The sequence below is a fragment of the Poecile atricapillus genome, chromosome 2, assembly GCF_030490865.1.
Source record: "Poecile atricapillus isolate bPoeAtr1 chromosome 2, bPoeAtr1.hap1, whole genome shotgun sequence".
Lineage (NCBI taxonomy): Eukaryota > Metazoa > Chordata > Aves > Passeriformes > Paridae > Poecile > Poecile atricapillus.
In genome coordinates, this window is record NC_081250.1 from 92,412,410 (window position 1) to 92,425,849 (window position 13,440).

General features: G+C 42.1%; 1 protein-coding gene across 1 annotated transcript in view; it reads left to right on the plus strand.

Moving 5' to 3' along the window:
- Positions 1-318: 318 nt before the first annotated feature.
- CTNNAL1 (catenin alpha like 1) overlaps positions 319-13,440 on the plus strand; it is a 56,023-nt gene continuing 42,901 nt past the window's right edge. Inside the window, exon 1 of the mRNA XM_058830567.1 lies at positions 319-546. Within this exon, the coding sequence (XP_058686550.1) occupies positions 421-546 (126 nt within the window). The 5' untranslated portion in view covers positions 319-420. The remainder of the gene's footprint in view (positions 547-13,440) is intronic.

Genomic DNA, 13,440 nt, shown 5'->3' on the forward strand with positions numbered 1-13,440 from the left:
AGCCCCTCAGCCACCGCCTGCTCCGGCTTCCCCCCTCGGGCAGGGACCCTCCGCCTGCCCCCGCCCCGAGCGAGACCGGAGGGGAAACTCCGCGTGGGAGCGGTGATGCCGGGACCAGCCCCGCTTCCCTTCCTCCGCCGGCTGCGGGCTGGGGCGGGGGGCTGCGGCCGCGGGAGAGGAGGAGCCGTGCGAGCGGGAGCTGCCGCTTTAAATCCATCCCGTCCCGAGGGGCGGGGAAGGGGCCGCTGAGGGGGGGCTGAGCGCGCGCGCGCGGCATCGCCCGGCGGCAGCGGAGCCCCGGCGGGCGGGGGCGGCGGCCCGGGGGCGGAGCGGCGTGAGGGGAGCGGCGGGGCGCGGGCTGCCCGTGCGGGAGCGCGGCGGAGGCGCGGCTGAAGGGGGTCCCGGCCCGGCTGCCCCGCTATGGCCACGTCCCCGTGCAGCAGCAGCGGCGTCTCCTCCTCGTCCTCGTCGGGGCTGGGCGCGGACGCGGGGCTGGAGATCCGCACGCGCTCCGTGGAGCAGACGCTGGTGCCGCTGGTGTCACAGGTAGGAAGACCGCCGCGGGAGAGCGATTTCCCATCCCCCCCCTTCCCCGCAATTTTCCGGGAGGCGGGGGGCTGCCCCGGGTCCCGCCGGGAGGCTCTGCCCGCCCGGGACGGAGCTCGGCCGCCGCCGAAGTTTGCGCACTCGGGTCGCTCCGTGGCCCCCTCTCTCCGGCCGCGCCGGCGGGGGCGGCTTCTCTGAGCCGCGCCCCCTCCCGCCCGTCCCGGGGTCCCGCCGGCCGCGGGCGGCTGCCGGTGCCGTGTGGGTGATGCTGCTCGCACGTCCCTCCCCGAGAAAGACTCCGAAGTTCCCCGCAAGGTCGCGGGGGAGCGTTGCGTAACGCCGGGCGCTGCGGTGCCGCCGGCCGTCCGAGCCCCGGGACGCCGCGGCGGGTGGGGGACGGAGGGACTGCCCCGCCGCCCGAGCGCTCCCGGCTTCCCGAGCCTCCCGCCTGCTGGCTGCCCGCGTGGGAGCGCGCTCCTTTCCTCCGTGCTCGGCGCCGGAGAGAGCGCTCGTCTTCCAGGGGCTTCGGCGGAGCTTTGTGTTTTCGCGGTCTGGCCTGAGCGTTGCATTGATTGGAGCTCCTAGTGCACCCCGGGGTAGTGCTCGATTTTTAAGAGGTTCGATAATAGGCAAGCTATCTTGGTGACCTTTTAGCATGTCCCGCACAGTGGTAAATGAACTTAAACCCTCCCCCCAATTCGGGTTTTTCAGTACTCTGCTAAATAATTTTATGCCAGTCGCTTTGGCGTTGATGTTTTTTGTTGTTGTTGCTGTTGGGTTATTTTTCAGACATTTAGTTACAAAATTAGCATTTGGCATACTCATTAGACTTTTGTTTCTTGAAAAATAATTTCTGAAAACAGCATATAGGATTTGCTCTATAGGATTTTTGTGCTTTGAGCACTGATCGATAAAGTTAGCAAGTCAAAATATGTCTGTACAAAATCTTTAAACAGTATGTAACATCTATAGAAAAATAATTAGTCCTGGCGAGGTCAAATTGTGTTTATATCCTCATAATCCATCTGGAAACAAACTGTGGTAAGTCTTGTTCTGCATTTGTATGTCTGGGCTGCAGGAAAGGTTTCTGATGGGTAATTGTGTTTTTGTGCCCGTTATGGTAATGTGTATTAATTTTTCTGTTTGGAGAAATCACAGTCAGTACAGCAAAGCATTTCAAAGGGATTGAGCCACTTGCTCCAAAGCAAAGTAAAGTAAAATGTATTTTCTAGTCCTGTAACAGATAAAATGGGCAGACCTCTTTTAGGAAGCTGAAGAGCAATCAGAAACACATCCAGTTGCAAAAGCTGAATTTAGTTGCATATGTTAAATTTGTTCTTTTAGCAGATTTATGTGAAGATATTCTTATTTCTCTGGAGTACTCTCTAATAACAGTGATCTTACTACCTTTGCAATAAACCCGCAGAGAAGTGTGTCATGTATGATTTTTCATTGACCACAAAGCCCGTGACAGCATCTTCCAGAATGGCTAAGCGGCTTTCACTTCCCTGTATACGGCGTGTCTGAGCATTTGTGAACACTCAGGACTCACTGTTTTCCTGCTAAGGCACTCCAGACTTGAGAGAAGTGTGTTCCTTGAAGCGTGAGCGCTGAGCTCTGTTCAGATTCAGGCTGAAGTTGCTGATGATATCAGCAGTAGCTCCCTACACCTGCCTGGTAAAATGTCCCACTTACTGTAGTGGTTCATCAGTTCTGCCTGTACCATTCCATCTGGATTGCTCAGTTGAGATCTCACTGGCTGGCTTTGTTTGGAAATTTATGCAAAATTGTGTTTATATAGAGTACTTCTTAGTCTCAGAATTTGCTTGTGGATTCTGCATAAGCTGTGAATGCAGTAACCCTCAGGACTTTGTTTTTCTGCTTGTACAAAATACACTTGCAGAGGGCTTTGTTCCTACTGTGAACTTAACTTCACTGTTTACCCTTTTAATAAAATCTGAGAAGCGCTATGTGTACTTGTATACTACTGAAAAAAATAGTCAGAATGTTCCTGCTGCTTTTCACTACTTATTTTAAGCAAAGAGGAAACAAAAGGTGCCTTGTCTGACAAACTCACTTTCAATCGCTCATGTGGGGCTAAATCTTTTCTCTAAGAAAAAAAAAAGCTGCATTGATTCTTATTTAAATTCATGTACTGTACCGTACATCATCCTCATTGTAATATTGTAAACATGTGTTTGCCTGCTTGTTCTTCCTCAGCAATTGTGAGGGTTGGTTTTGTTTGATTTTTCTTTAATTGCATTTTGCAGCTTGGGTTTTTTTTTCCTTTTATGCTGTGTTGTAACAGAGTACGTTTTCTATCAGCAATGGTATAAGATTCCTCTTTTTCCAGCAGGAGAAATTACCCTTAGAGTCATTACTGCATGTACTTATTAAACCAATTAAAATTTGTTTTAAAACTTAGAATATTTACAGAGTTAAACTAGATCTGTTCAGACCCTGATGTGGCCCATTTTTAAGAGTGCCACAGATGACAAAGACGACAAATTTAAGCCACAGTATTGAGTGTATTTGCTAACACTTCTTTTTCACTATCTACATAGTTGTCCTGTGAAAAGAATATTGCACAGTATTTTGCAAAGCATGTGGCATGCAGTTCAGAAAATATGACTTCTGGGGTCAAGCACCACAATTTTCTTTAAGTGGTATTTTCTTCTCTGAGGTAGGTGTCTTTAGTTCAGTTTTCCATGCTTAAATGCTATGGTATTCTTGAAAAGTCTAGACATCTCCTTCGCTGCTGCTACCCATTTCCAGTCTAATTATTTTGGGGTTCATTTATTTAGAGGAAAGTTTTTGGCAAGGCACATCAGGAAGGGTGTTTGAAGTGGTCAGTGCTGACTCATTTAATAACAAGCTGTTTATACAGTTGAGGAAAAGAAAAGACAGGGAAAAATCACTTTTCAGGATGTGGCTCCACCAGTGACTTCTGCAGCTGCCATTCTGAACCTGTGCCAGTGTAGGAACAGTCAGGTACCTTCATAGCTGTAGGAGTTTGTCTGTCTAGGTCTGTTCTAGGGAAGCATTCTGAGAAACAGCAGAATAGGTATTTGTCAACCTTCACAGTCAGGTACTTGGGGAGAAAGAGGGAAACTTTGAGATCTGTCTGCCTGGAGAAGGGAAGGCTTTGGAGAGACTTGTTGCAGCCTTCTAGTAACTAAAGAGGACCTGCAAGAAAGTTGGAGAGGGACTTTTTACAAAGGTGTGTAGTGATAGAGCGAGGGGGAATGGCTTTAAGCTGAAAGTAGATATGCTTAGATTAGATGTTAGGAAGAAATTCTTCTCTGAGGGTGGTGAGACACTGCAGTGAGTTGTCCAGAGAGCTGCTGTGGGTGCCCCATCCCTGGAAGTGTTCAAGGCCAGGTTGGATGTGGCTCTGAGAAACCTGATCTAGTGGAAGGTGTCCCAGCCCTTGGCAGAGCAGGAGGGGAACTAGGTTATCTTTCCCTTGCATCCCAAATCATCCTATACTTCTGTATTTCTGAAAGAACAAAGGCACTTTTCACAGTTGAAGGTGACCTATCCTCCAGCATCCAGAGTGCAGACCAATGTGATTACAGCTGCTCAACTTTCAGAAAGCCCATTTTGTCATCAGCACTTTGGAGGATGATTGCATGCCCATATGTTACTGAACATGTTTTTCCAATTTTCTTGGTATAGGAGATCCTGCCAGAGGTTTTGGAATTGACTTGACCTATATAGTAAAAAATACAAGCTTTTAAGCTTTTCTTTATTTTAGCTACAAAATGCTACAATGCTTCTGAATGCTGTTGTTGTCAGTCTTAGAGTCTACATAAGTTAACAGTGCCTTGAGATGAATGAAACAAACCTGTTCTTTACCTGTTGTATTTTTTCTTGCTTTCTCTGAAACTAGCTAAAATAATTCCCATTTCAGTAAATGTTACGTAATGTTCTGCCAGTGTTCTGTTTTTCCAGGAGTTTCTGGAGTTGTATATTAGACTCTAAAGAAGAACCCACAGCTGATATTTTCCTAATAATATGAAAAGCTCACTGATGCCATTTTCAGACTGAAGGTATAACTTTAGAATAGCCATTGTGCGTCAAGCTAGAGGTCTGTATATAATCTGTAAACTTTTCTCTGGTTTTTTGTTTTGGTCAATTATCAGGGACTGATATGGAGGCAAGTGGTGTTTAACATCTATATTAATGATCTGAATGTTGGGGTGAGCATGGACGTTCAGCAGGCATGTGAACTGTACAGCAAGTTGGGCAGTGTCTGATGCTGTGGATGACAGGGCTGCTAGACAGAGGGACAGGCTGGAAAGATGGTATGACAGGAAGTTTGTGAAGTCCAAGTGATGCACCTGAGCCAGGGTAACACCATGCAACAGTACGGGCTGGGATCAGCTGTCTGCAGGAAAACTCTGCATGGGAGTCCTGGAGGACAAGTTGAATGCGGGTCAGCAGTGATGGCCAGCTGCACCTGGGGTTGGTAACATGAATGTAACAAGCAGACTGCAGAAGTGATTTTTTTTTTGTTTGTTTGTTTGGCACTTGTGAGGAAGCATGGGGTACAGTACCATGTTGAGTTCTGTGCTCCACGGTACCAGGGAAAACACTGACATAGTGGAGTATGTGACATAAAGAGAGAGGTTGAAGGCAGTGGGCTTCACTCTGAAGTTCCACCTCAAGAAGAGAGGTGTAATGGTCTGTTAGCTTTCATGTAGAAAGCTAGGATGGTGCTTTCCTCTCTGTATCACTTGAATCTGCAGTGATTTTTTTCTTTTTTTTTTTTATCTGGACAATGGCAGAGTTTGCTGCAGCCTACAGTTACCCAGCTAAGGGTAGGTATGGAGAAGACAGACTGATCCCAGACATATATGGTGACAGAACAAGAAGCAATGGACAGAAGTTGGAGCATGGGACAATCTAATGAGATATAGGAGAGGGCTTTTTTCAATGTAAGGGAGGCCAAGCACTGGATGAGGTATGCAGAGCTCCTGCAGAGTCTGCAATTTTGGAGATGGTCAGAATGGATAAGACTATACACAGCACACTCTAACTGGACTTGGTTTGAGCAGGGAACTAGAGTAGATGATCGTGGAAATTGCTTTCATCATAAACAAGTCAGATTTTTTCATAGATGTCTGTTTCATAATCAAAAGATCTTGTTGCTGAGGAGTAATGGTCAGCTCAGACCTAGCTTTCATAAGGAAAGCTAAGAATGTATTTTCCCATCTGTATCACTTTGATCTGCAGTGATTTTTTGGTTTGACATGTTGTTCCGTGGTCAGTGCTGCAAGATGTTTCTGTAGTTCTGTAGTCAGACCTTATCTTTATTGTCCCAAATAAATTTGGATCACCAACAATTTTTCATCATTTTATTACTTGCTTATCTCTCCTCTCTCTTTATGATTATATATAATAATCCATGTTGCAGTACAGGTTTATGTGTAACTCTTTTAAAGTAAGTAATCATTCACTTTCTGATGTCCTTCATCTTCCTTCTCATCGTTGTGTCTTGATGAGTTCAATATTTATACAAAATGCTTCTGTTTCTCTCAGATGCTTGCTTGATGTCTTTTGAAAACTGTGGTGTAAATTTTGTTTCCTAATTTTCTTTCAGTGGAGTATCTTCTTAGCCAAGTAATTGGTGATGTCTACAGAGAAATCTAGTTGGTTTTTTTTTTACTGAGGCAGTAATTCCTTTAACAAACACCTTTGTTAAATCTTTGCCAATATATCATATTTATTTGGGTGTCCACTAGTTCTTTTTAACTTTTTATATTGATTTGACATGTACAAGCATCATGGCAACATTCATACCTTGACTGTTTACCTGGTTTTAAGCAGGAGATTGCATGGGAAAGTTGATACAATCCATTCTGTCTTTGAGCCCCTTGAAATCTTCGTGAATAACATCTAATGTTGGCAAGTTGTTCCAGTTCATTTTATCTAACATTTACATATCATGTTCTGCATATCACTTTGATTCCACACAAATTCTCTGAGTACCTCACAGAGGTACATTCTGGATTAGGGATTGCTTCACTTTCTTTTGCAGCTGAGCACAATTATCAATGACTGCTCTGCTCTGTTCTTATTTTCTGTCAAAAGAATAGGGTGAAACTGTGGTAAGGAAGTAACAGCATACATCAGAGTTATAACTCCTGAAGAAATGGACTGAAATAGCTGGTACATTACTGTATCTTTAGTGGAACTGATGTTATTCTCCACGGAACTGAAAAAGCACTTATTGTCCAAGAGAGAGATTTAAGAGAAGTATAAAACTGCAGATGTGGAGTTCAGTATGCTGCTGTCAGTGCTACTGACACTGGCCTTTGGATTTTGTCTGTAGGCTAACAGTGTTTTTGGGGGAGCTCTTTTGTGGATTTGCTGGCTTGGAAGTCTTCAGATGGCTTCTTCAAATACATCAATAACAAAAGATAAACTAAGGGGGATGTGAACCTGTTGCTAAATGAAGGGAGGACCCTGGTAACAGAGGATGCAGAGAAGGCGGAGTTACTGAATGCCTTCTTTGCATCAGTCTTCACTGACAACATGACAACCCCTCATGAATCTCTAACTCAGGAGACCAGAGTAAAGGAATATTGGAAGGAAGACTTTTGCCTCTCAAGGAAGATTGGATTAGAGTACATGTAGGAAAACTTGACATCCACGAGTCAATGGGCCCTGACAGGATGTATCCGTGAGTGCTGAGAGAGCTGGCAGACACCACAGCGAGGCTGCTCACAGGTGTCTTTGAAAGGTCAGCAAGATCAGGAGAGGTGCCTGATGATTGAAGAAATCCAGTGTCACCCCAGCCTACAAAAACGGTAAGAAAGGGGAGCCAGGGAACTGCTGGCCACTCATCCTGACCTTAATCCTTGGAAAGGTGATGGAACACCTCATTCTGGAAGTGATCTCTGTCCACAGGGGTGACAAGAAGGGGTTCAGGAGTAGTCAGCATAGATTCACTAAAAGTAAATAATGCTTGACCAACCTGATTGACTTCTACAATGAAACAACTTCCTGAATGGATGAGGGGAGAGCAGCAGGTTTTTTCTACCTCGACTTCAGAAAGACTTTGGACACTGTTTCTTGCAACATCCTCATAGGCCAGCTCAGGAAGAGTGGACAGTGAGGTGGTCTGAGAACTGACTGAATGGCAGATCCCAGATGGTTTGTAATCTGTGCCACAGGTTCTAGTTGGAGGCCTGTCACAAGTGGTGTCCCCCAAGGTTCAATACTGGGACCAGCATTGTTTAAATTGTTCATCAATGACTTGGCTGAAGGAGCAGAGGCCTCCTCAGCAAGTTCACTGATGGCACAAAGCTGGGAGGAATGGCCAATACCCCAGAGGGCTGTGCAGCCCTTCAGAGGGACCTTGGCAGGTTGGAGAGATTGGAAGAGATGAGCCTTCTGAAACTCGGTTGTTTTATTCTAAGCTTTAAAGCAGACCTATATTAAAAACACTGTTAGGCTTTTAGTTTATTTGTCACTAGCTCTTTATTCTTGGAAGTCTATAAAAATTTGGGGTGGGAGGGGACCCACCACATTCTCTCTGTATTTTTTTCCTCTGCATCATGCTTCAGTCTTGTATATAAGCTAATGTTTGAATGTCTATAACCAAAATATTGTATTGCAGTACAGGCTCATTGCATACCTACTTTTGAACTTGTTAATCAAATGTGTTCTCTCTTTCTCAATTAGAATCTAAATAGAAGTGTCTCATATACTCTCTGGACAATATTCGTAATCTTAAGGAATATGCATAGTCTCATTCCCTTCCTGAACTTCAGCAATCAGTCCAAACTCAGATCTATTTCGTCTTATTTGCATTTCCCATGCAGCAGATGCACTGACAGATTTGTTCCAGCAAATCCCTTGGCTGCCTTGTTTCACTGGGCATTTTTTTGGTACCTCTAGGTCTTTCTCTTTCATATGTCTAAGGTGCTAAAGGGTTCTTACATTGTTGGCTGTTACTGCTCCAGTATGGTGCCAGAGCTTGTGCATTGCCCCTTATAGCTCTTTTTGGAGGATGGGATGGGAAAATACATTTTTGGAAAAAGTAAAATGATCCATATTTGTCTTTAGCTCATTGCATCTAAGGGAAAAAAAAAGAAAAAAAAAAGATCTGCATGCACTCATTTTAAAATGCTTCTTGGGACCTTGTCTTTGTTTTTCAGTACTTTAAAAGTCCCGGTAACTTGAAAGCTTTGAGAAGCTGTTTCTCCTCTTTTTCAGAATTTTCCATCTTATGAATTAATTTGGTACTGACTTTAGGCTTGAAATTTGGCACTACTGTTGAGTAATAAAATTATGAGCTATGGTGTAAAGGCTTGTATGGAGGAAGGCAAACCTCCTGCTAAACTCAGAAGAGTTTACATCCTGTAGAGCAGAGAAACTCTGCCATGGATCATATGCTGTAACTGCTGTGGGTCCAGAAGCATATGGTGCTGCCTGGGTTCAGAGCTGCACCTCCGTAGTTCCAGTTAGTCACTAACTCAGTGACTCTTCTCCCTGCGGTTCCATAGGTATTGCAGGTTGTCAGCTGCTGGTTGGTGCTAAGCATCTTGCGCTCCTTGCGAATTCTTTTTCTGTCAGAATCTCAGCTGTTACTTAGCCTACACTTGGTGCTCTGTGCCTCTAAAGGAGCCTGTTTGTTTCACTTTGGTTTGTGCAGAAGAGTTAATTTTAGAAGATTATCATCTGGATGTAGAAAAGGTGATTATTTCAAAGCATCAATTGTACTTGTTGGCTGACGTGGTTGCAGGTTTCCTTTTATAATGAGACTAGTTTTTAATTGACAACTTTTAGTCATTGAAGCTAGGCCATTGTGAAATATTGAAAGAGAAACAGATAATCATTTACAGTTGTGGTTTATAAGGTATTCTGGGGAGCCCAGGAGTACCTTAGAATAACTTAAATAGGTAAATGAAATTATTTCATTATGTTAATAATTAATGATGTTACTATCACTAATTATATTCTGCTTTGCAAGGAAAATTACACTTTCACATTTTATCACATGAGCAACAGCACTATCATGAAACAGGTGTGGTTTCAGACCTTTTTTTCAGTGAACCTTGGATAGTAAAATTGGCTTTGAGTTAAGCTTGGCTACTGCTTTATAATGTTCAATACCTTAGTCTTTGATATGATAAATGAGTCAGACTAGCATTTCAAGTGGCTGAAGGAAGATGCTTTTTACTGACATAGCTGAAAATCAATTGCCCTTTTTCAATGGTGTCTTGTCTTTCATATTTTTGAAATCTGATTAATGACTTTTCTCCAGATTAAACAATTTTTTGTAGTTCTCCAGTAGAATGAGTACTAAATCAAAACTGCCTCTCTGTGATCCTGCACAAGAAGAATTAGAGCAGCTTTCTTGCTATTCAGCATTGTTAACAGATGGTTTTAGACAGATTAGGTAGGGAAATCCCCAAAGGATGGTTTATGAATTAATGATTGAAAACAACTCTGATTATAGTTTTGTAAGACTGTTGTGTGGTGCTATGAGCCTGTGGCTTTCTGCATGGATTTATTTTATGTTTCTTAATTTATTAGAAAACTATAACCCTTGCTAGACCTTAAGGTCTATTTTTTACTTATTGAGCTATATTGCATTTCATTAATAGCCTTGTTTAAAGCTAATGGGGTAAATGAGAGGTGATATAGACTCTAGAGCAAATTTATAACTGTTACTCTACTTTAGATACTGAATTGAGTTATTTCTTAGTTATATGCCTAAAATGAATTCTCAAATGGTAAGATAACTCCCAAGCACAAATTGCAAAAGTAATTTATGAGCAAATCCCAAAGTACTTTCAGCTGTATATAGAAAAGTTAAAAAATTGTGCTGTTGCTTTTGTCTTGCAGAAACATGTTTTTATTAAACAGAACGAATATAACCATTTAGAACCACAGAAATCCTATTTTTAAATAAAAATAAAGCAAAGCTGTTCTGTAGTAACATCTTTTCAGTATGGGGGTTGTGATAGTATTTTTGTTTGTTTGTTTGTTTATTCACAAACATGAAAAATGTTTACAAGTAGGAGGGTAATATTGTCTCATGTCGCAAGCACTTAACGTGTAGGAGTTAGACCAGTGCTCCCTTTTAATTATCAAAGATCCTGTATTTTATTTCTGTGTTACATTTAAATGTTCTTAAATTTTCCAACTGAAAGAGTTTTTATTGCCCTGGAGCTCTTCAGTGAAGCAATCAAAAGAATATACAGGCACTTTAGCATAAATAAGATAATAGTTCCTGGATTATGTGAAGTTTTTGTTTAGTTTTGCACTCCAAGTAGGTGGATAGTAGTTGGATTCGCATAGCCTTTTCCAGAACACATGTACTTCTCAGTTAATCCCTAGAGCAAGTCTGTGCTTTTCAAAATGGAATACCAGGTGTCGCTCTGAACTGAAGTGGGATGTCAAAATGCTGCTAAGGAAGCCTTCTCTGAAAGAGGCTGCAGGAACTGTTCTGTTGGGAACATGCAGTGTAAGAAGGATTGAATAGCTGGTATTCATGGAAGGGAAGCCACCTGCTTATGAGCTAAGGAGGAACATTTTCTACATCTTCAGGAGCCAATCCAGGTTTGAATAGAAAGAATTCTCAGTTCATGGTGAAATAAGTGTGTTGTCTCTGCTACATCCTTTATGTCTGAGTTTTTAGTTCCACAACAGTGGTGGGTTTTTTTGAATAATCAACTCAGAGCTGGCTCAGGCATTGTTAGCACAAGCAGTAGGAGGTAAGGTACATTAACAAGTTGGGGGGAAAAGCCAGAGTTATTGTTTGCCAGTCTCTGGTTTTGAGGTTACCTGATTATGTTAGTAAACTGAGTTATTTCTGAGACTTGCATCTCTCAGGTGCTGAAAACAAGTCTGCATCTGTTTTGACCACATCTGAAAGTACACTTTAAACAATGAACTTCCCTCTGAGTTGGATTTTAGGCTTAATCCTGCCCAGGTTTTCTAGGTGTGGAATTAAAAGCAGGAATTGCTTTGTTTATAAAATCTAGCTGTTTGGGTAAGAAGATACTGAAGGGCAGCAGGAGGGAAGGAAAGCGTACTGCCTTGTATGCCCTGAAACCCAATTATTTGGTCTGCTAGCTTATGCTCACCTTTTCTAGTGAGGTAGTTGTGCTTTTCAAACTTCAAGACAGCAGTTGAGTTAGAAAGCCAGTTTTACTTCTGAACATGTCTTTTAATAGGTAAAGCATATTTTATAATGTCCAATGTGCTTGTTGATGCACCTATTGTATTATCAGAAGAAGCTGGACCTTGTTTGAAAAACTATCTTTGCCAACTCCTGTAAGTTGCTTGGGCATCTCATTCTATGAACATGCGTACATCTCTTAAAAAAGAGAAGAAAGGTTGAACTTGAATTGTCTGAAAATTTTTGATCTTTTTCATGGTCACTCATTGCTATGGAAATTCTGAAGATGCTGTTTTTGGGTGAAAGGTGGGGAAGTCCTCTTACTTGTACAGCATGTGGCAGTAAGAGTAAACAAGGTATCTTTGATCATTGGTTAAGCCTCACTGAGGGTTTTCCAGTGATCGGTCTCTTCTTCCATGTGTGGAAAAAAGATCAGCAATGCATGTTGATTTTTTGTGTACTTTTCTACTTCACCTCTGCAGATCAGTGGAGATCCCTGGTTTTAAGGAGTCTGTGAAAAGAGAACATTAAAAAGAAAGAGTATTTATCCTCTACAGTAGGGTACTTTAATAACCTCATTAATCAGTCATTAATCTTCTACGTAATATCAAGAATCCAAAGGCTGTAAGAATAGTGAGCTGTGATCTTTTTTTTTTTTTTTCCCTCTGATATTCCTTTTAACAATTAAAAAAAAAAAAAGATAAAAGAATTGGAGGCAATTTAAACCCATGGCATAAAAAGAAAAAACCAAGAAGTCCTGAAGTTTTCAGAGTTCTTATTGCTCTGAAAAAAAACCAAAACAAACAAATAAACAAACAACAACAAAAAAACCAAACAAAGAAGATCTACCCTGCAAATCCCCAAACCCAAAATAACCAACACTGGAGGAAAAAATAAATTGGTGTCATCAAATTGTTGCACTGCATTTGAACAAGTTCATCTATATCACATTTTAGTTAATCATTTTCTCAGTGGTGTTTGATTCGCAACTTGAAATTCTTGAAATTTATAAGTTCCTTGGTTTTCTAGGAATGCAGTCAGCACAAAGAGTATTCACTACTACAGTACAGTCTCTCTCTGGGTTGAATCCTTTCTTTTGATCTCTTAAGAATTCCAAGAATGTCTAACAAATACATAGCAATGGTACTAATAATCTGAGGTGTGTATTTGAATTTGAAGTTGTGTACTCTTCTCTTCCTTGGTGAACTTTACAAAGAGTAGATTTTGAAGTGCAGATGTGAAGGAGGTGAAGAGGTCTGTTTTCACCCCTTCCAGATAATATTTCTATCTGCTGAAGCTATTGTGCTTGTGAGAAGTGAACAATTAGGTATTGTGGTGTTTTAAAATTTAATGTACAGTTTTCAGGTAGCCAGCTGGAAATCTAGTTACAAGTGCATTATAGCTTGTGTTGCTTGTTTAATTCTCATGATTTTTTCTAGGCAAGTGTGTGGAGGACTGTGGGATATAAGATGCTAGCTTAGGTACCCCAGTGAGCTGAGCTGATAGGGCTGTTCTTGTGTTGCTTGGCAGCTCCTGCTTGTCACTGTGGGTCATGGATTGTTCCTCCTTCCTTTTCAGAGGTGGCTTACCAACTTGTTAGACACTGAATGTGAAAGATTGCCTGAGGCTCTGCAAAGCCTGTTAGAATTTGCCCACAGATAAGTGAACCAGCCTACAGGTTGTTTAAGTTTATTTAATTTGCTTCCCTGAAGGTTTTTATAGAAGATGAGTATAAAACCATTGAGAAGATACTT